Genomic DNA, 25,414 nt, shown 5'->3' on the forward strand with positions numbered 1-25,414 from the left:
AGAAGAAACATTCGACTAGAATTGAGGCGGTAAAATGGGAAATCTTTTTTTTAAAAAAATTTTTATTAATTAAAAAAAAATTACAAGAAACACAAACATTCCCAACACATACACTCAGTAATTCACTATATCATCACATAGCTGCATATTCATCATCATGATCATTTACCACACATTTGCATCAATTCAGAAAAAGACATAAAAAGACAACAGAAAAATAAAACTAAAACAGAAAAAAAAATTTTTACCTACCATACCCCTTACCCCTCGCTTTCATTGATTGCTAACATTTCAAACTAAATTTATTTTAACATTTGTTCCCCCTATTATTTATTTTTATTCCATATATTCTACTCATCTGTTGACAAGGTAGATAAAAGGAGCATCAGACACAAGGTTTTCACAATCACACAGTCACATCGTGGAAGCTATATCATTATACAATCATCTTCAAGAAACATGGCTACTGGAACACAGCTCTATATTTTCAGGCAGTTCCCTCCAGCCTCTCCATTACATCTTGAATAACAATGTGTTATCTACTTAATGCGTAAGAATAACCTCCAGGATAACCTCTGGACTCTCTTTGGAATCTTTCAGCCGTTGACGCTTTGTCTCATTTCACTCTTCCCCCTTTTGGTCGAGAAGGTTTTCTCAATCCCTTGATGCTAAGCCTCAGCTCATTCTAGGGTTTTTCTCAATCGCTTGATGCTGAGTCTCCGCTCATTCCAAGATCTCTATCCCACATTGCCAGGAAGGTCCACACCCCTGGGAGTCATGTCCCACGTAGAGAGGGGTAGGGTGGCGAGACTGCTTGTTGTGTTGGCTGGAGAGAGGGGCCACATCTGAGCAACAAAAGAGGCTCTCTTGGGGGTGACTCTTAGGCCTAAATTTCAAGTAGATTTGACCTATCCTTTGTGGGGTTAAGTTTCATATGAACAAACCCCAAGACTGGGGGCCCTGCCTATAGCTTTGGTTGTCCACACTGTTTGTGAGACTATCAAAAATTCAACTTGGGGAAGTTGAATTTCTCCCTGTTCTCACCACTCCCCGAAGGGGGCTTTGCAGATACTTTTCCACTCACTGATCAAATCACTCTGGGTTTCGTCGGGGCATCACTCTGGACAAACCAACAAAATCTCATGTCCTACCTGAGATTCCAAGTACTTATTGCGTTCAATCAAACTATCTACATAAGTTATATTAGGAAATGCACTAGTCAAAATATTAATTTTGTAACAAATAAACATTTTTTGCTTTAGTCTCACACAGGCGTCATTTTAAAATATTAATTACCATCTATTTTCAGGATGCTGCAATAATGACATTCCTTTGTTCTTCCTCATGCAGAAACATTTTAAAAATTGTACCTTGTACATTTCACTGTTATTATACACTCTAGGCATTCCTAGATTATACCATCTCAATCTTTAACATCTATCTTTCTGATTTCAATATGTCCCCAGCTCTCCTCCCTCTATCATTCTCACATGTAGCTTCATTCAGTGTTTTAACATAGTTATATTACAGTTAGGTAGTATTGTGCTGTCCATTTCTGAATTTTTGTATCCAGTCCTGTTGCACAGTCTGTATCCCTTCAGCTCCAATTACCCACTATCTTACCCTATTTCTATCTCCTGATGGTCTCTGTTACCAACGACATATTCCAAGTTTATTCACTAATGTCAGTTCATATCAGTGAGAACATACAGTATTTATCCTTTAGTTTTTGGCTAGTCTCACTCAGCATAATGTTCTCAAGGTCCATCCATGTTGTTACATACTTCATAAGTTTATTCTGTCTTAGAGCTGCATAATATTCTATTGTATGTATATACCACAGTTTGTTTAGCCACTCATCTGTTGATGGACATTTTGGCTGTTTCCATCTGCTTGCAATTGTAAATAATGCTGCTATAAACATTGGTGTGCAGATGTCCGTTTGTGTCTTTGTCCTTAAGTGCTCTGAGTAGATATCTAGCAATGATATTGCTGGGTCGTATGGCAATTCTATATTCAGCTTTTTGAGGAACCGCCAAACTGCCTTCCACAGTGGTTGCACCATTTGACATTCCCACCAACAGTGAATAAGTGTGCCTCTTTCTCCACATCCTCTCCAGCACTTGTCATTTTCTGTTTTATTGATAATGGCCATTCTGGTGGGTGTGAGATGATATCTCATTGTGGTTTTGATTTGCATTTCTCTAATGGCCAGGGACATTGAGCATCTCTTCATATGCCTTTTGGCCATTTGTATTTCCTCTTCTGAGAAGTGTCTGTTCAAGTCTTTTTCCCATTTTGTAATTGGGTTGGCTGTCTTTTTGTTGTTGAGATGAACAATCTCTTTATAAATTCTGGATACTAGACCTTTATCTGATATGTCATTTCCAAATATTGTCTCCCATTGTGTAGGCTGTCTTTTTACTTTCTTGATGAAGTTCTTTGATGCACAAAAGTGTTTAATTTTGAGGAGTTCCCATTTCTTTCTTTCTTTCTTCATTGCTCTTGCTTTAGGTGTAAGGTCTGTAAAACCACCTCCAATTATAAGATTTATAAGATATTTCCCTACATTTTCCTCTAACTGTTTTATGATCTTAGACCTGATGTTTAGATCTTTGATCCATTTTGAGTTAACTTTTGTATAGGGTGTGAGATATGGGTCCTCTTTCATTCTTTTGCATATGGATATCCAGTTCTCTAGGCACCATTTATTGAAGAGACTGTTCTGTCCCAGGTGAGGTGGCTTGACTGCCTTATCGAAGATCAAATGTCCATAGATGAGAGGGTCTATATCTGAATATTCTATTCTATTCCATTGGTCAATATATCTATCTTTATGCCAGTACCATGCTGTTTTGACCACTGGGCTTCATAATATGCCGTAAAGTCAGGCAGTGTGAGACCTCCAGCTTTGTTTTTTTTCTCAAGATACTTTTAGCAATTCGGGGCACCCTACCCTTCCAAATAAATTTGCTTATTGTTTTTTCTATTTCTGAAGAATAAGTTGTTGGGATTTTGATTGGTATTGCGTTGAATCTGTAAATCGATTTAGGCAGAACTGACATCTTAAATATATTTAGTCTTCCAATCCATGAACACGGTATGCCCTTCCATCTATTTAGGTCTTATGTGATTTCTTTTAACAGTTTCTTGTAGTTTTCTTTGTATAGGTCTTTTATCTCTTTAGTTAAATTTATTCCTAAGTATGTTATTCTTTTAGTTGCAATTGTAAATGGAATTTGTTTCTTGATTTCCCCCTCAGATTGTTCATTACTAGTGTATAGAAACTACAGATTTTTGAATGTTGAACTTGTACCCTGCCACTTTGCTGTACTCGTTTATTAGCTCTAGTAGTTTTGCTGTGGATTTTTCAGGGGTTTCGACATATAGTATCATATCATCTGCAAACAGTGATAGTTTTACTTCATCCCTTCCAATTTTGATGCCTTGTATTTCTTTTTCTTGTCTAATTGCTCTGGCTAGAACGTCCAACACAATGTTGAATAACAGTGGTGATAGTGGACATCCTTGTCTTGTTCCTGATCTTAGGGGGAAAGTTTTCAGTTTTTCCCCATTGAGGACGATATTAGCTGTGGGTTTTTCGTATATTCCTTTTATCATTTTAAGGAATCCTTGTATTCCTATCCTTTGAAGTGTTTTCAACAGGAAAGGATGTTGAATTTTGTCAAATGCCTTCTCTGCATCAATTGAGATGATCATGTGATTTTTCTGCTTTGATTTGTTGATATGGTGTATTACATTAATTGATTTTCTTATGTTGAACCATCCTTGCATACCTGGGATGAATCCTACTTGGTCATGATGGATAATTCTTTTAATGTGTTGCTGGATTCAATTTGCTAGAATTTTGTTGAGAATTTTTGCATCTATATTCATTAGAGAGATTAGTCTGTAGTTTTCTTTTTTTGTAATATCTTTGCCTGGTTTTGGTATGAGGATGATGTTGGCTTCATAGAATGAATTATGTAGCTTTCCCTCCACTTCAATTTTTTCGGAGAGTTTGAGCAGGGTTGGTACTAATTCTTTCTGGAATGTTTGGTACAATTCACATGTGAAGCTGTCTGGTCCTGGACTTTTCTTTTTGGGAAGCTTTTTAATGACTGATTCAATTTCTTTACTTGTGATTGGTTTGTTGAGGTCATCTATTTCTTCTTGAGTCAAAGTTGGTTGTTCATGCCTTTCTAGGAAGTTGTCCATTTCATCTACATTGTTGTATTTATTTGCATAAAGTTGTTCATAGTATCCTGTTACTACCTCTTTTCTTTCTGTGGGGTCAGTGGTTATGTCTCCTCTTCCATTTCTGATCTTATTTATTTGCATCCTCTCTGTTCTTCTTTTTGTCAATCTTGCTAAGGGCCCATCAATCTTATTGATTTTCTCATAGAACCAACTTCTGGTTTTATTGATTTTCTCAATTGCTTTCATGTTCTCAATTTCATTTATTTCTGCTGTAATCTTTGTTATTTCTTTCCTTTTGCTTGCTTTGGAGTTAGTTTGCTGTTCTTTCTCCAGTTCTTCCAAGTGGACAGTTAATTCCTGTATTTTTGCCCTTTCTTCTTTTTTGATATAGGCATTTAGGGCAATAAATTCCCCTCTTAGCACTGCCTTTACTGCATCCCATAAGTTTTTTTTTTAATTTTTTATTAATTAAAAAAATTACAAGAAACACAAACATTCCCAATACATACACTCAGCAATTCACAATATCATTGCATCAGAAGTTTTGATATGTTGTGTTTTCATTTTCATTTGCCTCAAGATATTTACTGATTTCTCTTGTAATTTCTTCCTTGACCCACTGGTTGTTTAAGAGTGTGTTGTTGAGCCTCCACATATTTGTGAATTTTCAGGCGATTTGCCTATTAATGATTTCCAACTTCATTCCCTTATGATCTGAGAAAGTGTTTTGTATGATTTCAATCTTTTTAAATTTGTTGAAACTTGCTTTGTGACCCAGCATATGGTCTATCTTTGAGAATGAGCCATGAGCACTTGAGAAAAAGGTGTATCCTGCTGTTGTGGGGTGTAATGTCCTATAAATGTCTGTTAAGTCTAGCTCATTTATTGTAATATTCAAATTCTCTGTTTCTTTATTGATCCTCTGTCTAGATGTTCTATCCATTGATGAGAGTGGGGAATTGAAGTCTCCAACTATGATGGTAGATGTGTCTATTTCCCTTTTCAGTGTTTGCCTCATGTATTTTGGGGCATTCTGGTTTGGTGCATAAATATTTATGATTGTTATGTCTTCATGTTGAATTGTTTCTTTTATTAGTACATAGTATTCTTCTTTGTCTCTTTTAACTGTTTTACATTTGAAGTCTAATTTGTTGGATATTAGTATAGGTACTCCTGCTCTTTTCTGGTTGTTATTTGCACGAAATATCTTTTCCCAGCCTTTCACTTTCAACCTATGTTTATCTTTGGGTCTAAGATGTGTTTCCTATAGACAGCATATAGAAGGATCCTGTTTTTTAATCCATTCTGCCAGTCTATATCTTTTGATTAGGGAGTTCAATCCATTAACGTTTAGTGTTATTACTGTTTGGGTAGTACTTTCCTCTACCATTTTGCCTTTTGTATTTTGTATGTCATATCTAATTTTCCTTCTTTCTACACTCTTCTCCACACCTCTCTCTTCTGTCTTTTCATATCTGTCTCTAGTGCTCCCTTTAGTATTTCTTGCAGAGCTGGTCTCTTGGTCACAAATTCTCTCAGTGCTTTTTTTGTCTGAAAAATTTTTTAATTTCTCCCTCATTTTGAAGAACAATTTTTCTGGGTATAGAATTCTTGGTTGGCAGTTTTCCTCTTTTAGTAATTTAAATATATCATCCCACTGTCTTCTCGCCTCCATGGTTTCTGCTGAGAAATCTACACATAGTCTTATTGGGTTTCCCTTGTATGTGATGGATTGCTTTTCTCTTGCTGCTTTCAAGATTCTCTCTTTCTCTTTGACCTCTGACATTCTGACTAGTAAGTATCTTGGAGAAAATCTATTTGGATCTGTTCTCTTTGGGGTACACTGCACTTCTTGGATCTGTAATTTTAGGTCTTTCATAAGAGTTGGGAAATTTTCAGTGATAATTTCCTCCTTTAGTTTTTCTCCTCCTTTTCCCTTCTCTTCTCCTTCTGGGACCCCCACAATATGTATATTTATGTGCTTCATATTATCATTCAGTTCCCTGAGTCCCTGCTCATATTTTCCCATTTTTTTCCCTGTGGTTTCTGTATCTTGTTGGATTTCAGATGTCCCGTCCTCCAGTTCACTAACCTCTGTCTCTTGAAATCTACCATTGTAGGTTTCTATTATTTTTTTCATCTCTTCTACTGTATCTTTCGTCCCCATAAGTTCTGTGATTTGTTTTTTCAGACTTTCCATTTCTTCTTTTTGTTCATTCCTTGCCTTCTTCATATCCTCCCTCAATTCATTGATTTGGTTTTTGATGAGGTTTTCCATGTCTGTTCGTATATTCTGAATTAGTTGTTTCAACTCTTCTATCTCGTTTGAACTATTGGTTTGTTCCTTTGACTGGGCCATATCTTCAATTTTCCTGGTGTGATTTGTTATTTTTTGCTGGTGTCTAGACATTTAATTACCTTAAATAGTTTATTCTGAAACTATAGATTGCTTTCACTTCTCTTACCTAGGGTTTTCTTGCTGGATTAATTTGTTGTCTATCTGTTCTTTGACCTTCAGTTCAGCTTTTTCTGGACCTCTAGCTTAGGTTTTGTTTAACAGAGGATAATTTTTCAGTTCTTGTTTTCTTGTTTCTTGCCCTGCTTGTATGGTACCTTTTCCCTCCCCACCCTTAGGAGGTTCTACGTAGTATTATAGACTCGAGCCAGGTTTTCCTGGACTAAACTGGCCTCTTATCAGGGGCAAGGAGTCACCTGCATCAGTTTTCCCTTAGGGTGAGACCCAGCAGGTTAAAAGACTTTCCTGTGAAGTCTCTGGGCTCTGTTTTTCTTATCCTGCCCAGTATGTGGCCAGTCTGCCTGCGGGTCGCACCAGCAAAAGATATTACGGCACTTTTAACTTTGGAAGACTCTCCTTGCTAGGGGCGTGGTGGAGATGGAGGAGAGGTTGTAGGCTGGTTTTAATGGCTTCAAATTGCCAAGCCCTGGGGTCTGAATTCCTTGAGGGAGGGATTCCACCTGAGTTGGGCTTCACCCCTCTCCTGGGGAAGGCACAGGTGGGAGACAGCCCTGAAAGCAGCCTGTTTCTGCCTATGCCTGGGGCAGTTGCAGCCTGAGAAGTCCTGCAGCTGAATCCAGAGGCTGCCAAGTCTCCCTAGAGACACAGCCACTAAAGCCTCCGTTTCCTCCCCTTTCCTCTTTTTTCCGTGAGCCCAATGAGTAACCTCTGCCTTGACCAGGTTTAGAGTCTCTTTCCTTTCCCTCTGGGAAGCCGCCTGTGGGGGAGGGGCACCAGGCACTGGCCGCCAGGACTTGGGGAACTCATGGTTTTGGGGAGGCTTGCAGCCGGTCCAGCTGGTCCAGACTGGGGTATGCTGTGTGTGTGGTCACTGATGTGGCTCCAGGAGCTGTTCGGTACTGTTTCTGGTTATTTAGTAATTGTTCTGGAGGACAAACTAAAACGCACATATTGCTAAGCCGCCATCTTGGCCTTCATTCAAAATGGGAAATCTTGCTGACAATAGTAACCAAGGTCAGTCAGCCCGCTGAGGAGAGAGGGCATCAGCCAGGATAAATTCAAAGTTTGAGGCTTGGGTGCCTGGGTGATACCAAGCGAGATAAAGAATCCAGGAGGAGGAAAGGTTGGGGTGAGGGCAGGGTAAATAGATGATTGTTAGAGGCAAAGGTGGTATGGTAAAGGAAGCCGGGAGTGTAGATGACATCATGCAGGGAGGGGTATCTGGAGAGAAGTCGGGCAGCAGGGGCATCCTGGAGCATGCCAACATTAAAGGGTGGGTGGAGGAAAAGAAGTTCATGGAAGAGACAGAGAACAAATAAACTGAAAGTCAGGAAGAGGTTCTAGAAGTCTGGTGCCATGGAATCCAAGGAATGGAGCGTAGGAAATTAGAGTCATGAACAGTGTTAAATGGAGCAGAGGGTTCTGCTGAGATCAGTTTACAATGTTCCTTAACATAAAAATCATATGATCCTTTTGTTTTTGTTGTTATTTTTCAACTTTTTAAGATGAAAAATGTCAAACATAGGAAAACAAAACCAGAGAGAATAGAACAGGAACCTTGGTTTAGTGAGGCCATTTTGTTGAAAACATACAGTGTGAAATCACTCAGTCGTGACTCAATTTCTACCATTGCCACATGGTATAATGGGAGAAACTTGGTGGCCTGGCCAAGGTGAAGGTACCTGCTTTGAGGTAGTTCTTATGATAGTGATTCTCCAGTGATCAGTTCTTAGCCAAACCTGTGTAATCTAACCCCCTGCCCACTCCCTCCACCTGATTATTTGGCACGTATTTCTGGCCTTATATCTTTGCACTAGTAAATATTTCAGTATGTATCTCTAGAAGATGGAGATTCTTCTCTAAAACAAAATCAGTACTACTGTCATGCCTAAAAAAATGAACAATAATTCCTTAATATCTGGTATCCACTTGTTCTCGTCTTTGCCTTTGTCTTCTGAATAGGGTGGTTTTTAAAAATTGCTCGGTTTGAATAAAAGTCTAAATAAGGTCCATAACTTTGCAGCTGATATGACTACCACATTAAAAAAATCTTTAAGTCCATCCATCTTTTTTTTTTTCGCCTTTCAATTTGTTTTTTGTTGAAGAAACCTAGTCATTTGTCCTACAGAGTTTCCCAAAGCCTGGTTTTTGTTGCGTGGCTTCTGGTATAATTTAGGATGCTCCTCACTCCCCTGTATTTCCTGTAAATTGGTAGTTAGAAACTTGCTCAGATACAGATTTGATTATTTTGGCAAGACTAATTTAATTCCTAAGGGTTTTGGTACTTCTATCAGGAGGCAGACAATGGTGGTCTCTCTGTGATGTTAATAACTGAAGATGATCATTGTCTAGACCAGGGTTTCTCAACCTCGGCACTATTGACATTTTGGATAATTCTATTTTGTGGACAATTCTTTGTCCTGTGCATTGTAGAATATTTAGTAGCATCTCTGGTCTTTACTCACTGGAGACTAGCTGTGACAACCAAAAATAAAAGTCTTCAGACATTGCCATCTGTTCCCTGGGGAACAAAATTACAACTTGTTGAGAAGGACTGGTCTAGATCCATTAATATAGAAGTTAGAAAATGATATTATCTTTTTTTTTCTTCCTTTTTCTGTTTGTTAGGCAGAATAACTATGCAAAGAGAGACTTTTCCACATCAACTGTTTGGTTATCCGGAGATATATTTTCTAAAGAAAGGCAGGATAAACACTTGGTTGTTTCTTTTATTTTATCAGCTTTGAAAATAATGAGTTGGTTCCCTAGCATCCTTCAAAGGTGACCAATGAGTTTTATTTGTTTTTTAGTATCATTATGAGCTCATAATTTAGAACATATGTAATGTGTTTCAATTGTTGGCAGCTATAGTCTTTTTTTGGGGTGCGTGGTCCAGGAATCCAACCCAGGTCTCCCACATGGAAGGGGAGCATTCTACCACTGAAGCATCTATACACCCTATAATATTTTTTTTTCTTTTTGGCATGGGCAGGCACTGGGAATCAAACCCAGGTCTCTGGCATGGCACGCCCTGCTGAGTCACCATGGCCCATTGAAATTGTCTTTATTTTTTCCCATTGTTCTTGAAAGATATTTTTACTTGGATATTTTGGAATGTTAAGATGACAATTATTTTCTCTCAACACATTAATTATTCCATAGTTTTATAGCCTCTAAGAAGTTGTTAAGAAGTCAGTTTTAAGTCTAATTATCATCCTTTTTGGAGGTAATCCGTCTCTCTGGCTGCTTTTAGGATCTTCTCTGTCTTTGGTTTCCTACCATTTAAATACTGCTTGGGATTCTTTGGGATTCCTAAATCTGTGCGTTGCTGTTTTTCATCATTTCTAGGAAATTCTCATTCATTATCTTTTCAAATATTGTCACTTCCATTCTCTATCTCCTTTCCTTCTGCCACTCTATTTAGATATAGCAGACTTTCTCCTACTATCATTGGTTTTTTAATCTCTCTCTTGATTCTTAACACTGCTCTCCCTTGGTAGTAATAGATCTTGCTTTTTTGAGTGTATATGTGTTTTTTAATTGAAGTATAATTGACATATAATGAACTGCACATATTTAAGCTGTACAATTTGGTAAGTTTTGATGTATGTTTATACTCATTAGACTATTACCACATCATCACCCCAAAGGTTTCCTTGTGCCTTTTGTAATCTGTTCTTTTTGTCTTACTTCATCCCTACCTCCACCATGCCCAAACAATCAATGATCTGCTTTTTTGTCACTATAGATTAATTTACATTTTCAATAACTTTATATAAATGGAATCATACAGTATGTACTCTTTTATTGTCTGATGTCTTTCACGCATCATAATTATTTTAAGATTCATCCTAGTTGTTGCATGTATTTATTCCCTGCTATGAGCATTTGTGTACAAGTCTTTGGGCATATGCTTTCATTTCTTTTGGGTAAATATCCAAGGGTGGATTATCTGGATTATAAGGTGGGTATATAATTTTTTAAGAAAATGCCAAACTTGTTCTGCCTGTTGAGTCTTATATTTCTGTTGTTTTATTTTCTATTTCTAGAAGTTATATTTAATTCTTTAAAATTTTTACATGGCCATTGTTTAGGGCCTCTTGCTCTTAACTCATATTTTTAACCCTTTCTTTTAATTGTTAAAGCATATTAAACATCATTATTATACATTCTGTATCTGATCATTATGATCTTAAGTCTCTGTGGGTCTAATTCTGTTTTTTGTTTGCTTTCATGTTTCTGCTTGATTTCACTCATGGTGGCTTGTTTCCTTGTATGTTCTGTGATTTTTTTTTGTACTGTGAGCTCACACTTGTTGGAAATTTGTCTGTGGTAATTCTTTTTGCCTTGCATTGAAGCTGGGTTTCTCCAGAGAGGATTTTTGTTCAGTTTTTCCGGGGTCCTTGGCTGTAGGACAGCTGAGGATCATTTTAAACGAAAAACTTGAAAGTATTTCAGATTACTCCGGTAGAATAAATTCCATCTGCAAAATCATGTATGGGCCAGTTTGTAATTATGAATTTTCAGGGTAGATATTCCCCTCTTCTCTACTTGGTAGCAGGTAGTTTTGAGACTGACAATTTTGCTTCGAAGTTCTCTGAGGAAGGGGTTGGGGAGCAGGTAGATTTCTAGTTCACCTTAAGACTAAGGGGAATCCCTCTGTCTATGTGGGACATGACTCCCAGGGGTGTGGACCTTCCGGGCAACATGGGACAGAAATCCTAGAATAAGCGGAGACTCAGCATCAAGGGATTGAGAAAAACTCTAGAATGAGCTGAGACTCAGTATCAAGGGATTCAGAAAACTTTCTGGGCCAAAAGGAGGAAGACTGAAATGAGTCAAAGTGTCAATGGCTGAGAGATTCCAAACAGAGTCCAGAGGTTATCCTGGAGGTTATTCTTATGCATTAAGTAGATATCACCTTATTATGCAAGATGTAATGGAGAGGCTGGAGGGAACTGCCTGAAAATGTAGCGCTGTGTTCCAGTAGCCATGTTCTTGATGATTGTATAATGACAGCTTTCACAATGTGACTGTGTGATTGTGAAAACCTTGTGTCTGATGCTCCTTTTATCTACCTTGTCAACAGACGAGTAGAACATATGGAATGAAAATAAACAATAGGGGGAACAAATGTTAAGAAAAAAAAAAGACTGAGGGAAGGACCTCTGGGCATACCAGCTTTACGTGGGAAAATTTCCTATTAGATTGCACATCTTGGAGGGTAACTGAGCTTTTTCTCCTTTACTCTGTGTTTCATGAGTTGTTCGAAAATGCACCTCAAGTTCAAGTGGCTTGTTAGCTCATACCAAAGGGAAAGCTGATTTTTCTTCTCTGCTTAGTTTTTAGTTTCTGATCATTACCTATTTCTTGAAAGCTCATCTATGCATTTGAATATATTGGATATTAGTCTATTGCTGTTTTATAAATATTTTAAAATATATTTTATCAGTATATAAAATTACCAGTTTTCACTGAGAGGGTTAGTCATGTTAATTGGTTTTCTGTAATGCTCGAAATAGAAGTTTCCTTTTTTTAAATTCACTTTTTGTTGAGAAAAATAACATATATATATATATATAAAAGCAATAAATTTCAAAGCACAATACAACATTAGTTTTTAAACAAATTTCAGAGATTGGTATGGGTTACAGTTCCATAATTTTAGGTTTTTCCATTTAGCGGCTCCAAGGCACTGGAGACTAAAGGAAATATCAATATATCATGATTCAGCAGTCATACTCTTTATTAAATTCTAACCTCTCTCTCTCTCTTTTTTTTTTTTTTTTACATGGGCAGGCTTTGGGAAATGAACCTAGGTCTCTGGCATGGCAGGCAAGAACTCTGCCTGCTGAGTCACCATGGCCCCGTGTTCTAGTTTGCTAGCTGTTGGAATGCAATATACCAGGAATGGAATGGCTTTTTAAAAGGGGAACTTAATAAGTTGAAGTTTACAGTTCCAAGGCTGAGAAAATGTCCCAATTAAAACAAGTCTATAGAAATGTCCAATCTAAGGCATCCAGGGAGTGATACCTTGGTACAAGAAGGCTGATGAAGTTCAGGGTTTCCCTCTCAAGTGAGAAGGCACACGGCAAACACAGAGTTTCTCTCTCATCTGAAAAGGCACATGGTAAACTTAGTCAGGGTTCCTCTCTCATCTGGAAGGGCACATGGTGAACACGGTGTCATCTGCTAGCTTCTTCTCATTACTTCATGTTTCACAAAGCTCCCCGGGAGACATTTTCCTTTTTCATCTCCAAAGGTCGCTGGCTGGTGGACTCTGCTTCTCGTGGCTATGTCATTCTGCTCTGCTCTCTCTGAATCTCTTATTCTCCAAAATGTTTCTTCTTTTATAGAACTCCAGAAACTTATCAAGACTCACCCAAATGGGTGGAGACATGTCATCACCTAATCCAGCTTAACAACCGCTTTTGATTAAATCACATCTCCAGGGAGGTGATCTGATTACAGTTTCAAACATACAGTATTGAATAGGGATTATTCTGCCTTTACAAAATGGGATTTAGATTAAAACATGGCTTTTCTAGGGGACATACATCCTTTCAAACCAGCACACCCCCTAACTTCTCCTTTATAACTCCACCTACTCTTTTGATCTTTCTCCCAATCTTTAGGGATATTTGGGCTATGCCCAGTCTAACTTTTACATGTTGGAAAGGACTGTCAGTAATATGGGATAGCAGGATGGAACTAGTTGATGTTCTGGAGAGGCTGGCCCCTCTGGATTACAGGATTTATCTGCTCATTATGTTTTCTTTTTAAAGATATTTTCTTTGCCTTTGGTATTTCTCAGTTTCACTATAATGCTCACATTTCATGAGTTCTGGAAAATGTGAAGCCCTTATTTATATTATCACCTCTCCTCTATTCTCTCTAGTCTCTTCATCTGGCATACCGGTTATGCAAATATTAGAACTTTCAATTTTCCCCTCCTATCTATTTGTTACCGGGCAAGTGGGCTCATTGCCCAAAGCACATAGAAACACATATTATGACATCAGGATTTTGAAAAAAGAAAGTTTATTTATTTCAAGTCCAGGCAAGAAGACAGGAGATAAGGCTCAAATCTGTCTTCCCGGGAGGCTTATGCTATTTATGCGATTTGGGAGGGGTTGGTCTGGGTGAGTGATTCAGGACAGGGTGAGATGACACAAGTCAGGAGAAAGGGTTAAATGGAGCATGGGCAGCTACAAATCACACCTCTTTACACATCACATGTTAAAAAATGGTGGCCTTGACATGACCAGGGGCGTGCTTTTTAGTATTATAATTAAGAATAGATAAATTTAGGTCAAAAGTTATTTATCCTATTGCACATGCTTCAGTCTCCAGCTCTAGTTGGCCCTGGTCTTAAGTAGTTTCTATAGGGGAGAAAGGATACAGAAATTAATTAGGTTTTCAGTGAAGCAAGTCATTTATTAATAAATATGAATAGGTGGACCTCAAGCAAGTAAGGAAGGGGTTAGGAAATGGGCTTGCTAGCAGCTGGTTTCATATTAACATCTTTTTTTTAGGTTTTATTTCTCCTTTCTCTCTTTCGTATTCTGAATTGCTTCTTTGACTTATCTTGCAGTTCATCAATTCTCTCTTCAGGTGGGTCTGATCTGCAACCCTACCCTCTTACTCAGTTGATTCAAACTGTTTCATTTTTTCCCCTAGAAGTGTCTTTTTCCTTTTCCCCTCCTTCTCCTCTTCCTCCTCCTCCCCCTACACCCCCCCTCCTTCTTCAACTGTTTTCTTCCTCTTCCTCTTCTTCTTCTTCTATCAAAATCTGCTCCTTCAGCAGTCTCACCACCCTCCCCCTGTCTACGTGGGACATGACTCCCAGGGGTGTGGACCTTCCTGGCAACTTGGGACAGAGATTTTGGAATGAGCTGAGACTCAGCATCAAGGGATTGAGAAAACCTTCTCAACCAAAAGGGGGAAGAGTGAAGTGAGACAAAATGTCAATGGCTGAGAGATTCCAAACAGAGTCGAGAGGTTATCCTGGAGGTTATTCTTATGCATCAAGTAGATATCACCTTGTTATTCAAGATGTAATGGAGAGGCTGGAGGGAACTGCCTGAAAATGTAGAACTGGGTTCCAGTAGCCATGTTGCTTGAGGATGATTGAACAATGATATAGCTGTCACAGTGTGACTGTGTGATTGTGAAAACCTTGTGTCTGATGCTCCTTTTATCTACCTTGTCAACAAAGGAGTAGAACATATGGAATAAAAATAAATAATAGGGGGAACAAATGCTAAAATAAATTTAGTTTGAAATGCTAGTGATCAATGAAAGCGAGGGGTAAGGGGTGTATAATCTTTTTTTTTTCTTTCCTGTGTTCGTTTTATTTCTTTTTCTGTTGTCTTTTTATTTCTTTCTCTGAATTAATGCAAATGTTCTAAGAAATGATGAATATGCAACTAAGTGATGATAATGTGAATTACTGATTATATATGTTGATGTTTCATTTGGTTTCTTAAATTTTAAATTAATAAATAAAAAAAAATCTCGTTCATTCCTGATAATTTCTTGAAACTTGGATATGCTTGTTATTGTGGCCTTTATTTCTTAAAACATTTAAAATAAAATGGTTCTACTCTGAATCTGACCATTCTAAAATGTATAGTTCTTGGAAGGTCTCAATTTATTGTTTGATGTTTCTTCTGACTCCCACACATGATGGCTTGCTCAGTAATCTTTGATGGTGAACTCATTGCTTGATCTTAATTTGGGGAAATCTTATATGTCTAAATTGGAGAAGATTTCCTCCAGGGAGGGTCTGTTTATGTTCTGCTTTAGACAGGGGTTATGACTAACCAGGACTGTACAACCCCCTTTGAGCATTGCAGTTTAGCAAGGGAGTACCAGCTTCAGCTATCCCACCTCACCACTGGTTCAAGATTCGGTTGATACAACTTCTTAAGAGAGGCTAGTGTCAAATTCTGGGGCTGAAGAAGATGGCAATTATCATGTTTCCCCCTTTCCCCAGAACAAAAGGAGACCAAGCTGCCTCTCCCATGTTGTGATTGCTGTCACCCAGTGACAGACTGTGGTAGTTAGGTTCAGGTGTCAACTTGGCAAGGTGAAGGTGCCTAGTTCTATTGCTGTGGACATGAGCCAATGGCATGTGAACCTCATCTGTTGCTGATTACATCTACAGTCGGCTAGGAGGCGTGCCTACAGCAATGAATGATGTTTGACTTAGTTGGCTGGTGCTTAAATGAGAGAGCGCAAGGTAGCACAGCCTAAGCAGCTTGGCATACCTCAGCTCAGCACTCGCAGCTCAGCCCAGGCTTTTGGAGATGCAGAAAGGAATCACTCCAGGGAAAGTTGTTGGAACCCAGCAGAGATCGCCCTGTGCCTTCCCGTAAGAAAGAACCTCAGTTGAAAGTTAGCTGCCTTTCCTCTGAAGAACTATACATTTTTAACTAAATAAATCCCCTTTTATTAAAAGCCAATCCATCTCTGCTATGTTGCATTCCGGCAGCTGGCAAACTAAAACAGAGACAAATTCTCCTCTGTGCGTGTTTATTGGTACCACACCACCAGGCCAGGTATGGAGGCTTGGAGAATGTACCCCAGAAAAACCTTTTCTTAAACTTGATCCATTCTTGTGGTGTGTCCTGGGATTTGCAGAGAGCCTGGCTGTGTCTGGATGCTCAGAGAGGGAGGAGGCTTCACCCCACTGTTCCTGGGAGAAAATGATCCCTACATTAGCACTTGGAAGGGTTAGAGCTGCCCTCCATCCATCAGTCCAGGAGGACAAAACTTGGACTCATAGATGACTCTCAAATCTTGAAATCTAATGGAGTTTGCCCTTCTGGGTTTCAGAGTTGTTTGGAACACATGACCCCCGTTTTCCTTCTAATTCTCCCTATTGGAATGGGAATGTGCATTCTGCTCTTGTCCCTCTATTACATACTGAAATCAGATAATTTGTTTTCTTGCCCTCATAGGTCCATAGACAGGAATTATGCCCAGGACAGGCCACACCCATAACTGATTTTTGATGATACTTTGTACTAAGCTTTGTTACTGAAATGATTTAAAGCTTTTGAGATGTTGTGATGGAATGAATATATTTTGCATGTTGAAAGAATGTGTATCTTTGGGGCCCAGAGGGCAGAATGGGGTGCTTTGGACTGTTTGGAGCCCCAGAAAAACATGTTCTTAAACTTAATCCATCCCTGTGAGTGTGAATCCTTGTTATGTGGGGCCTTTTGATGAAGTCACTTCAGTTCAGGTGTGGCCCACCTCAATCAGGATGGGTCTTTTTTGTATTTTTGATTTATTGAACTATCGTCACATACCATACAATCCATCCAAAGTGTACAATGAATGGCTTTTAGTATATTCACAGAGTGGTGTATTCATCACCACAATCAATTTTAGAACATTTTCATTACTCCAAGAAGAAAATCTCTATACCCCTTAGCAGTCACCTCTATCCTTCTCTAGCCCTACTAATCTATTTTTTAGGGGCAAATACTTTTTTTCCATCTCTGTAAATTTATATTTACATTTTATATAAATAGAATAAAACAAAACAATATTGAGTACTTTGTGTCTGGATTCTTTCACTTTGCAGAATGCTTTTGCTTTTTGTTTTGCATTTGATGGGAGAATATTCATATATTACTATTCACTATAGTCCACAGTTTGCTTTAGATGTATTTTTTTTTTGGAGGTTGTTTTTACCCATGTACTACCGTATTATTAACAATTTGTAATAGTATTGTGCATTTGTTCTCATTCATGGAAGAATATTCTTACATTTGTACTATTGACACATTCATCATTCACAAAGAGGGTTCATATGTTGCAGGGTCCCATGTTTCATCCTCTAGCTTTCCTTCTAGTGGTATATACTGGAAGGTTTAGGAGGTGAAAGGGTGAGAAAGAAGGACGGTAGACCGGGAAATTTAAAGCGGGCGGGTTTATTTCTGCGCTCCCAGGCTGAGCTCACTGAACCCAAGATGGAGGTAAGTGAGTCAGTGCCTGGGTGATGGAATGGGCGGTTTTTAAGCAAGGGGGTCAGGTGACATCAGGAAGGGGTGGTTCCTCGGAAGTCAGGTGATGTCAGGAAGGGGTAGTTCTCCGGAAGTCGGGTGGCCGGAAGGGGCGGTTCTCCAGAAGCCATGTTGGGAGGGGCGACACAGCCTCCGCAGCTCCAGTTGCAGTGCCCTTTTCCGTCCCCCTGACCTAACATATACTTCCCTAAACTTCATCTTTCAACCACAATCACATCCACATGTTATCGTTGTTAATTACACACCATCACCTCTGTCCATTTCCAAACAATTACAATCAACCTTATAACAAATTCTGCTTGCATCAGCTCCCCATTCTTTCCTCATTCTACCTTCTGGTGATTTATATTCTAGATATTAACTCCATGAGTTTGCTTGTTATATTTAGTTCATTTTAGTGAGGTCATACAATATTTTTCCTTTTGGGTCTGACTTATTTCACTCAACATAAGGTCCTCAAGGTTCATTCATGTCACATGTATCAAGACTTCATTTCTTCTTACAGCTGATTAATATTCCATCGTATGTATATACCACATTTTGTTCATTCATTGGTTGATGGACACTTGGGTGTTTCCATCTTTTGGCAATTGTGAACAATGCTGCTATGAACATTGGTGTGCAAATGTTGGTTCACATTCCAATCAGGATAAGTCCTAATCCTATTACTGGAGTTCTTTATAACAGAATGAAATTCAGGCAGATGGAGAAGAAAGCCATGGGAAGCAAGAACACTGAAGGTCAGTGGAAACTGGAAGAGAAGGGAGAGACCAGGACAGGCTGCCATGACCATTGCATGTGACAGAGAAACCAAGGACCAAGGATCACCAGCAGCCAGCCTCAGAATGCCAGTCTTTGGGAAGATAACATGAGTTAATAAATTCCCATTGTTCAAGCCAACTCCTTGCATGGTATTTGCTTGAGCAGTTGTTCTAGTTTGCTAGCTGCCAGAATGCAATATATCAGAAACAGAATGGCTTTTAAAAAGGGGAATTTAATAAGTTTCTAATTTATAGTTCTAAGGCCAAGAAAATGTCCCAATTAAAACAAGTCTATAGAAATGTCTAATCTAAGGCATCCAGGGAAAGATACCTTAGTTCAAGAAGGCCGATGAAGTTCATAGTTTCTCTCTGAAGTGAGAAGACACATGGTGTGAACACAGTCAGGATTTCTCTCTCATCTGGAAAGGCACATGGCGAAGACAGCAGCATCTGCTAGCTTTTTCTCCTGGCTTCCTGTTTCATGAAGCTCCCCAGGAGGCATTTTCCTTCTTCATCTCCAAAAGTCGTTGGCTGGTAGACTCTGCTTCTCATGGCTGTGTCGTTCTGTCCTGCTCTCTGTGAAATCTCCTCCATTCTCCAAAATGTTTCCACTTTTATAGGACTCTAGTAAACTAATCATGATCCATCCAAATGGATGGAGCCACACCTCCACCTAATCCAGCTTAACAGCCACTCTTGATTAAATCACATCTCCAGGGGGATGATCTAATTAGTTTCAAACACATAATACTGAATAGGGATTAGAAGAAACTGCTGCCTTTATAATTGGGATTGGATTAAAACATGGCTTTTCTAGGGTACATACATCATTTCAAACCAGCACAGCAGCCAAGGAAACTAAATCACAGGGATGCTCTCAGAGTGGCCCCTCTCTTCTAGATCACCCACCTATCTAGCCTCAATTCACCTTTGTTTTTGTTTTCTTTGATTTTGTTTTTGAGGGGAAGGTGTGTTCTTCAAGACCCTTTCCTTTTGTGAGACCAGCAATGTCTCACTGACATACAATATATAATGGATTTGCTTTAGATAATCCTCTGAACACCTACTGCCATAAATGTTGGAAATAGAAGTCCTCCAAAATATTTATCTAACAGATAATCCTGGCTAATGAGAAAGCTATTTATGTTTGAGTGTATTTTGCATGTAATAAACTGTCTTAATAGTACTCTTTAGTTATTATTTTCAGCTACTTTTCAGGGTTTTGTAGTTAAGCAGCTAATATATTTTTTCCTCCTTGCCAATATTTATGGCTCTTATTACTTATTTTTATTTCATTGCATTGTCTAGACCATCTAGAACAATGTTGACTAATAGAGTGATTGTGACCGTTCTTGTCTTTTATAAGATTGCCTTAATTGAAGGACTATCGACTTTATATTGCAGCAGCCATCTCATGCCCATGGCAGACATAGTTCATCAGTCTTAGTACTTTTTCCTGCTAAGCCTTGATCCTGTTTCTGAAACTGCACAGTAACCCTCCCATAAGTGACTACAGTCAAATGGATTTGGTACAACAAATGTGATCTATCTGTCAATCCTGGCTCTGGCACTTCTCCTCAGATGAAGTTTGATATTGGCTGTTCCTTCAAATATTCTACATTACGTTTTTATTCCTAGTCTATTAACCATTCTTTTTTTTTAAAGAATCACAAAGGGCTATTTAATTTCATAAGATGTTTTTCCAATATCTGTTATGCTGATCAAATGGCTTTATTCAAGCCATTTATTGAATAAAACAAACATCTTTTGTCTCATTCATATGTTAATTACATTAATGAATTTTTCCAGTTGAATCACTGTTGCATTTCTGGAATTAATCCTACTAGTCTTAATGTGTTTTATTCTTTTACAGTATTGCTGCATTTCTTTAGTCCATACCAACTGCCAGACACCTGGCTTGATGCCAGGTATACACTCAGGAACAGACAGACATGATGTTGACCTTATTGTGGCTTATGGTCAATTCAGGGTGATAAAGAGTAGAGCCCTTGCCCACACTTGCCTCATCTTGAACCTTAGGCAGAAATCACTCAAGGCACACTGTCTTGAAGAGCCCAGGATGAGCTCAAAAAGAGGGCTGTGATCACACAGAACTACCTGCCATGTACTGGAGGAAAGAGGGCAATAAAAACAAGCATCCTGTTATATTTATCTCTGGCTTGATGTTTTGTTTAGGATTTTTCATCTTTATCATCTGTGTGAGATTTGTTAGGTCTCGAATCTGTTAGATCTTGAATTAAGTTACATTAATTTCATAAATTAATTGGAATGTGTATCTTTCAGTAGAGGACATCTATTTGACCACATTTTCAATTCTTTGTGTGGTTATTTTATTCAGGTGTTCTATATCATTTTGGGTTTTGAGTTATATTTTCCTAGACAGTGTTAATCTCATGAAGATTTGGGTCTCATGAGCTGAGGAATTTTTTTAAAGATCCCATGACTGTCACTTTTTACTTACTCTTATAAAGGGGATTTATACTTGCCCAGTGTTGACTTACAATGAAGTGATTGATCTGGGATCTATAAGAAGTTTTACAGCAATTTCTGATCAGGATCAAAGGCACAGCAAGAGAAGTTTGTAGACTGCCATTGTGGAAAGCCAGCAGGTTATGCGACAGGTGGAGTGCTGTAGTGGCATTTCTAACTGAACCTTCATCTTAATGTAGTTGGGTGTCATCTCTAGGTAAACATTTCTCTCTGCCAAGTCATTCATGGGTTTCTGTGATGACTGCCCCTGGAAAGGGGCACAGAGGCAACAGGCACTCCTTTCCCCTTAAGGAGTCTGTTCTAGTTTGCTAGTTGCCAGAATGCAACACATGAGAAGGGGATTTATTTAGTTAATGTATAGTTCTTCAGAGGAAAGGCAGCTAACATTCAACAGAGGTTCTTTCTTACATGGGAAGGCACAGGACGATCTCTGCCGGCCTTCTCTCCAGGCCTTGGGTTCCAACAACTTTCCCTGGGGTGATTCCTTTCTGCATCTCCAAAGGCCTGGGCTGAGCTGCAAGTGCTGAGATGAGGTATGCTGAGCTGCTTGGGCTGCGCTACGTTGAGCTCTCTCATTTAAGCACCAGCCAATTAAATCAAACATCATTCACTGCAGCAGGCATGCCTCCTAGCTGACTGCAGATGTAATCAGTGACAGATGAGCTTCACATGCCATTGGCTCATATTCAAGAACTAGGCACCTTCACGTGGCCAAGTTGACACCTGACTCTAACTGCCACATGTCCACCCCTTGTCAACTTGGCAACTACACATATCACCCTAAACAATATTAAAGTGCAAAAACACTCTCTTCTGGCTGTGGACCTATGAACCTCGAAAAAAGTTATCTGATGCCAATATGCAAAGGAGGACACTCACAGGATACAGGGTTTCATTTCCATAGGGAGAAATTGGAAGGAACACAGGAGTCACAAGACTCATGCAGTTCTGAAAACCTGCAGGGCAAACACCATTGGATTTCAAAGTATGAAAATCATTTATCCTTCAGCTTTAGGAAGTGGCAGTCCCACCCTTTCCAAGGGCCTATGCAGTGGCCCGTCGCTTTCTGAATTAACCTTGAGGAACATTGAGGAGACCACCTTTTTCTTGACTCCACCCTCTCCAGGCATTAGGGCCACACCTGGGCTGTCTGCCATTTCCAGGGCACACGCTCAACCCCTCTATGTGGTGGCAGCCAGGCTCTCTCCAGTCTCTAAGGAGCATGCTATACCTTTTCCAAGGCCTGAGGCTGCACAACTCTTCCACTGCAACAAGGTGGGAGACTCATCTTCTCCATGTATATAGGTGGGTCCACTCTCCTGGCCAAGGTTTCTTGGCTTCAGACCCGAGCTTCCATGGTTCTCACTCTGCAAACTCCAATTTTTCCCTTTTGTGTCCCCCTTTGTCCACATTGGCAGTGGTTCCATTTACACCAACAGTCTTGTCTTACGAAGGGGGGACAGAGCTGAATGGACTAACAGTTTCTGCTCTCACATTCACACCTTAGGGCCCTGGAGAACCTTCACCTCTGGGGAATTCATTTGTCCTGGGGTAAATAGGACTAGTGAGCCTCTCTCTCTGTCCAGTGCTGCAGGCCCTGACCCGGGCATTCATCATGCTGGCACCCCGCCCACTCCCGTCTCCTTCCCTAGCGTCGCCTCCTCCCTCTGGCTCTGCCCACAGCCCTGGACGCAGCACAGAGCAGAGAGCCGCCCTCAAAGGGAAACAAAAAGAACTGCCTGTTTCCATGGCTATGGCCAGCACCTTCATACCAGGGCTGAACCCCGAGAACCCTCGTTATATCCCAGGGTAAGACTTCTTCCCCCAGCACTCCCCTGCTTTCTTCGGGGGAGAGGGGTGTGGGAATATAGGAGCTGTGCTGCTTTGGGGGTCAAGTGGACAACATACGGGTTTGGGAGGGCTGGGGCTGAGTTATCTGTGCTACCAGATGAAAGAGGAAAAGCAAGAGACTAGTCGTAGCTGGGCTTGCCACAAAAACTTTATGTTGTCTTCTCCACGGTTACGGGAGAACAGCAGAGAAGAAGGAAGGCCCCAGGCAGAGAACTTAGAAATGTCTGTCCAAATACACGCATATCTGAGTTGTAGGCAATACCAGGGTTTCAAAGCTCTCTGCTCCTTTCTCTGGGGATGGTGGGGCAAAGGGGGTTCTAGGGGTGAGTGGGTGAGTCCTGTGCTACAGGTACACTGGACACTGCCCACTACTTCGGTTCAGCATGGGCCAGACCTATGGGCAGGTGACAGGTCAGCTACTCCGAGGCCCTCCTGGCCGAGCCTGGCCCCCTGCCCATCGCACACTTCTGCCTCCCATTCGGCCTCCGAGATCTCCTGAGGTTCCCAAAGGGAGCCTACCTCTCAGGCGTGGGCACGAAAGGCTCCGCTCCGGCATGATCCCTGGATACACAGGTATGTACACAGGTGTAAACAGGTGCCCCCATCCCAGAGCAAGTGTCCCAAATACTAATGGGTCTCCCATGTCCCCTGCCCACTCAGGTTTTGTACCCCAGGCACAGTTCATCTTTGCCAAGAACTGCAGCCAAGTCTGGGCTGAGGCTCTGAATGATTTTACTCACTGGCACAGAGGGCAAGGTACTCAAGAGCTGCCAAAGGAAGCCATGGGAGAAAAAGACATGGAGAAAGACCAAGAGACTAAGTCAGAGCTAGAGCTAGAGACAGAGGAGCCAGAGCTGGAGCAGGAGGCAAAACAAGTGAGACAAAGAAGGCTGGTGTGATGGGGTGGGAGTGGGGAGCCTTACCCTTGTGCGTCCAGTCCTGGGGTGGCCATTAGTAGGGTGGCTGTGGACACAGGGGATATGGGCTTGACCTCGAGGTAACCTTCCTAGGATCTTGGGTTAGACTAGCACGGGGACTAAGTTTGATAGCCCTACTTTTCTTCTATCAATTTCCCCTCAGAAATCTTCCCCTTATTCCATGGATGACAGAGATCCTCAGAAGTTCTTCATGTCAGGTGAGAGGAGGTGGTCAATTATCAAAAGCACAGGGAGGCCCATAACTCAGTATCCCCATCTCCCCAAGATGCCTTGACTCAGTATCGCCACCTCCCCAGGCTTCACTGGCTATGTACCCTACGCACGCTTCCTGTTCGGCTCCAGCTTTCCTGTGCTCACCAACCGGGCACTGCAGGAATTTGGGCAGAAGTACTCAAGGACTAGGAGCCAGAAGGATCCCAAACATCTCCCCCCATTGCCCAAGACTTACCCTGAGAACCAGGGCCTTTTACCTAACTATGGGGGCTACGTGCCAGGTGAGGAGAGCCCCAGAGGGGGGCTTTGGTGATGGAATATCTGTGTGGGGTGGGTGAGTGGGGGTGGTTTGGGCCCTGGGGAACCAATAGATATGGAAAAAACCTCAGATTATGTGATTTATCTTCATCATTAGCCCAGAAAAAGACACAGGTGGCACAGCGTGGGGAGTTTGGGCCAGATTTTGGAGGGCAACTTAGAGGGTCTAGGCTTTCCATGGCACTGGTTACCCAAGACAGATTCTCTTTGCCACACAGGGTATAAGTTCCAGTTTGGCCACACGTATGGGCATCTCACCCATGATGCTCTGGGCCTCAGCACCCTCCAGAAGCAGCTCCTGGTGTAGATACCTGGACTTCAAATGCTCTCTTTCCTTTTCATCCCATCCTAGTCATCCTTTCAGAAGGAAGAGAGGTGAGAAACACAAAGAGGAACTGGTTTGGAGGCTGAGCACCTTTTTTATTAATAGGTGTAATAAATAAATAAATAAATACATAATCAGAAGTCTGAGCTCCTCCTCCCTCTTCTGATGACCAGGGCACTGGCCACAGCCTATTTACAGCTGGGGGGCTTAGGGATCTGCCCCAATACTGTTCCCCATCCGCCTGGCCTAGGAATTCTGCAATGGGCCTTCTGGGCTACCTCCCTCCATAGGGACTTGCTTTCACCCAAGGAAGTCCTGGCAACCCAGTGCTGCGTCCCTTCCCTCCTCTCCTCCGGAGGTCTGGACGAGGTCACCGGGACAGTTATGGGGGAAACGTTAATACTGAGCCCAAGGAGCAGGTGCCAGCACAGGGATATGTGGCCCCCAGCTCTCAGTCTACCTTTGGTAGCCAATCCAGCTGGGTTTGGGAGGGGCTCAGGCTCTGAGTCCAGGGGATATGAGGGTCCCTGAGGCCACCAACATGCACAGGGCCTCAGTTTTGGCTGCTTCCAGGGACTGGACTTGGAGTTGGGGTCAAGGTCACATAGGCCAGAGGCACCAGGCCGGTATCAGGGCCGTGGCTGCAGCGCAGCCAGTCTCCTCCGGCTGGTCCCAGCACTTGTAGGATATCTCCCTTGTGGAAGCTCAGCTGTCCGGGGCCTGTGGCCAGGTGGTGGCAAAGTGCCTGTACCTCACTGGTGAAACAACAGATGGAGATCAGA

At 40.9% G+C, this 25,414-nt stretch overlaps 3 protein-coding genes across 10 annotated transcripts in view; 2 read left to right on the top strand and 1 right to left on the bottom strand.

Annotated features, from left to right (window-relative positions):
- CIMIP2B (ciliary microtubule inner protein 2B) overlaps positions 1-24,718 on the top strand; it is a 27,478-nt gene extending 2,760 nt beyond the window's left edge. The window contains exons 2-7 of one of the 2 annotated variants that reach the window (XM_077147791.1): positions 22,151-22,796; positions 23,188-23,411; positions 23,499-23,713; positions 23,919-23,973; positions 24,073-24,270; positions 24,526-24,718. In XM_077147791.1, coding sequence (XP_077003906.1) covers positions 22,603-22,796; positions 23,188-23,411; positions 23,499-23,713; positions 23,919-23,973; positions 24,073-24,270; positions 24,526-24,614 — 975 coding nt within the window. In that variant the 5' untranslated portion in view covers positions 22,151-22,602 and the 3' untranslated portion in view covers positions 24,615-24,718. Of the gene's footprint in view, positions 1-22,150; positions 22,797-23,187; positions 23,714-23,918; positions 23,974-24,072; positions 24,271-24,525 lie in introns of both variants that reach the window. The other variant, XM_077147790.1, reaches the window with a different exon arrangement.
- Positions 1-25,414, top strand: part of SIT1 (signaling threshold regulating transmembrane adaptor 1) — a 256,827-nt gene that overhangs the window by 42,056 nt on the left and 189,357 nt on the right. The window lies entirely within an intron of this gene.
- The window catches only part of RUSC2 (RUN and SH3 domain containing 2), a 72,482-nt gene continuing 71,768 nt past the window's right edge, over positions 24,701-25,414 (bottom strand). For all 7 annotated transcript variants that reach the window (XM_077147772.1, XM_077147773.1, XM_077147769.1 and 4 more), the window contains one exon: positions 24,701-25,387. In XM_077147772.1, coding sequence (XP_077003887.1) covers positions 25,186-25,387 — 202 coding nt within the window. In that variant the 3' untranslated portion in view covers positions 24,701-25,185. The remainder of the gene's footprint in view (positions 25,388-25,414) is intronic.

The sequence above is a fragment of the Tamandua tetradactyla genome, chromosome 2 (assembly GCF_023851605.1).
Source record: "Tamandua tetradactyla isolate mTamTet1 chromosome 2, mTamTet1.pri, whole genome shotgun sequence".
Lineage (NCBI taxonomy): Eukaryota > Metazoa > Chordata > Mammalia > Pilosa > Myrmecophagidae > Tamandua > Tamandua tetradactyla.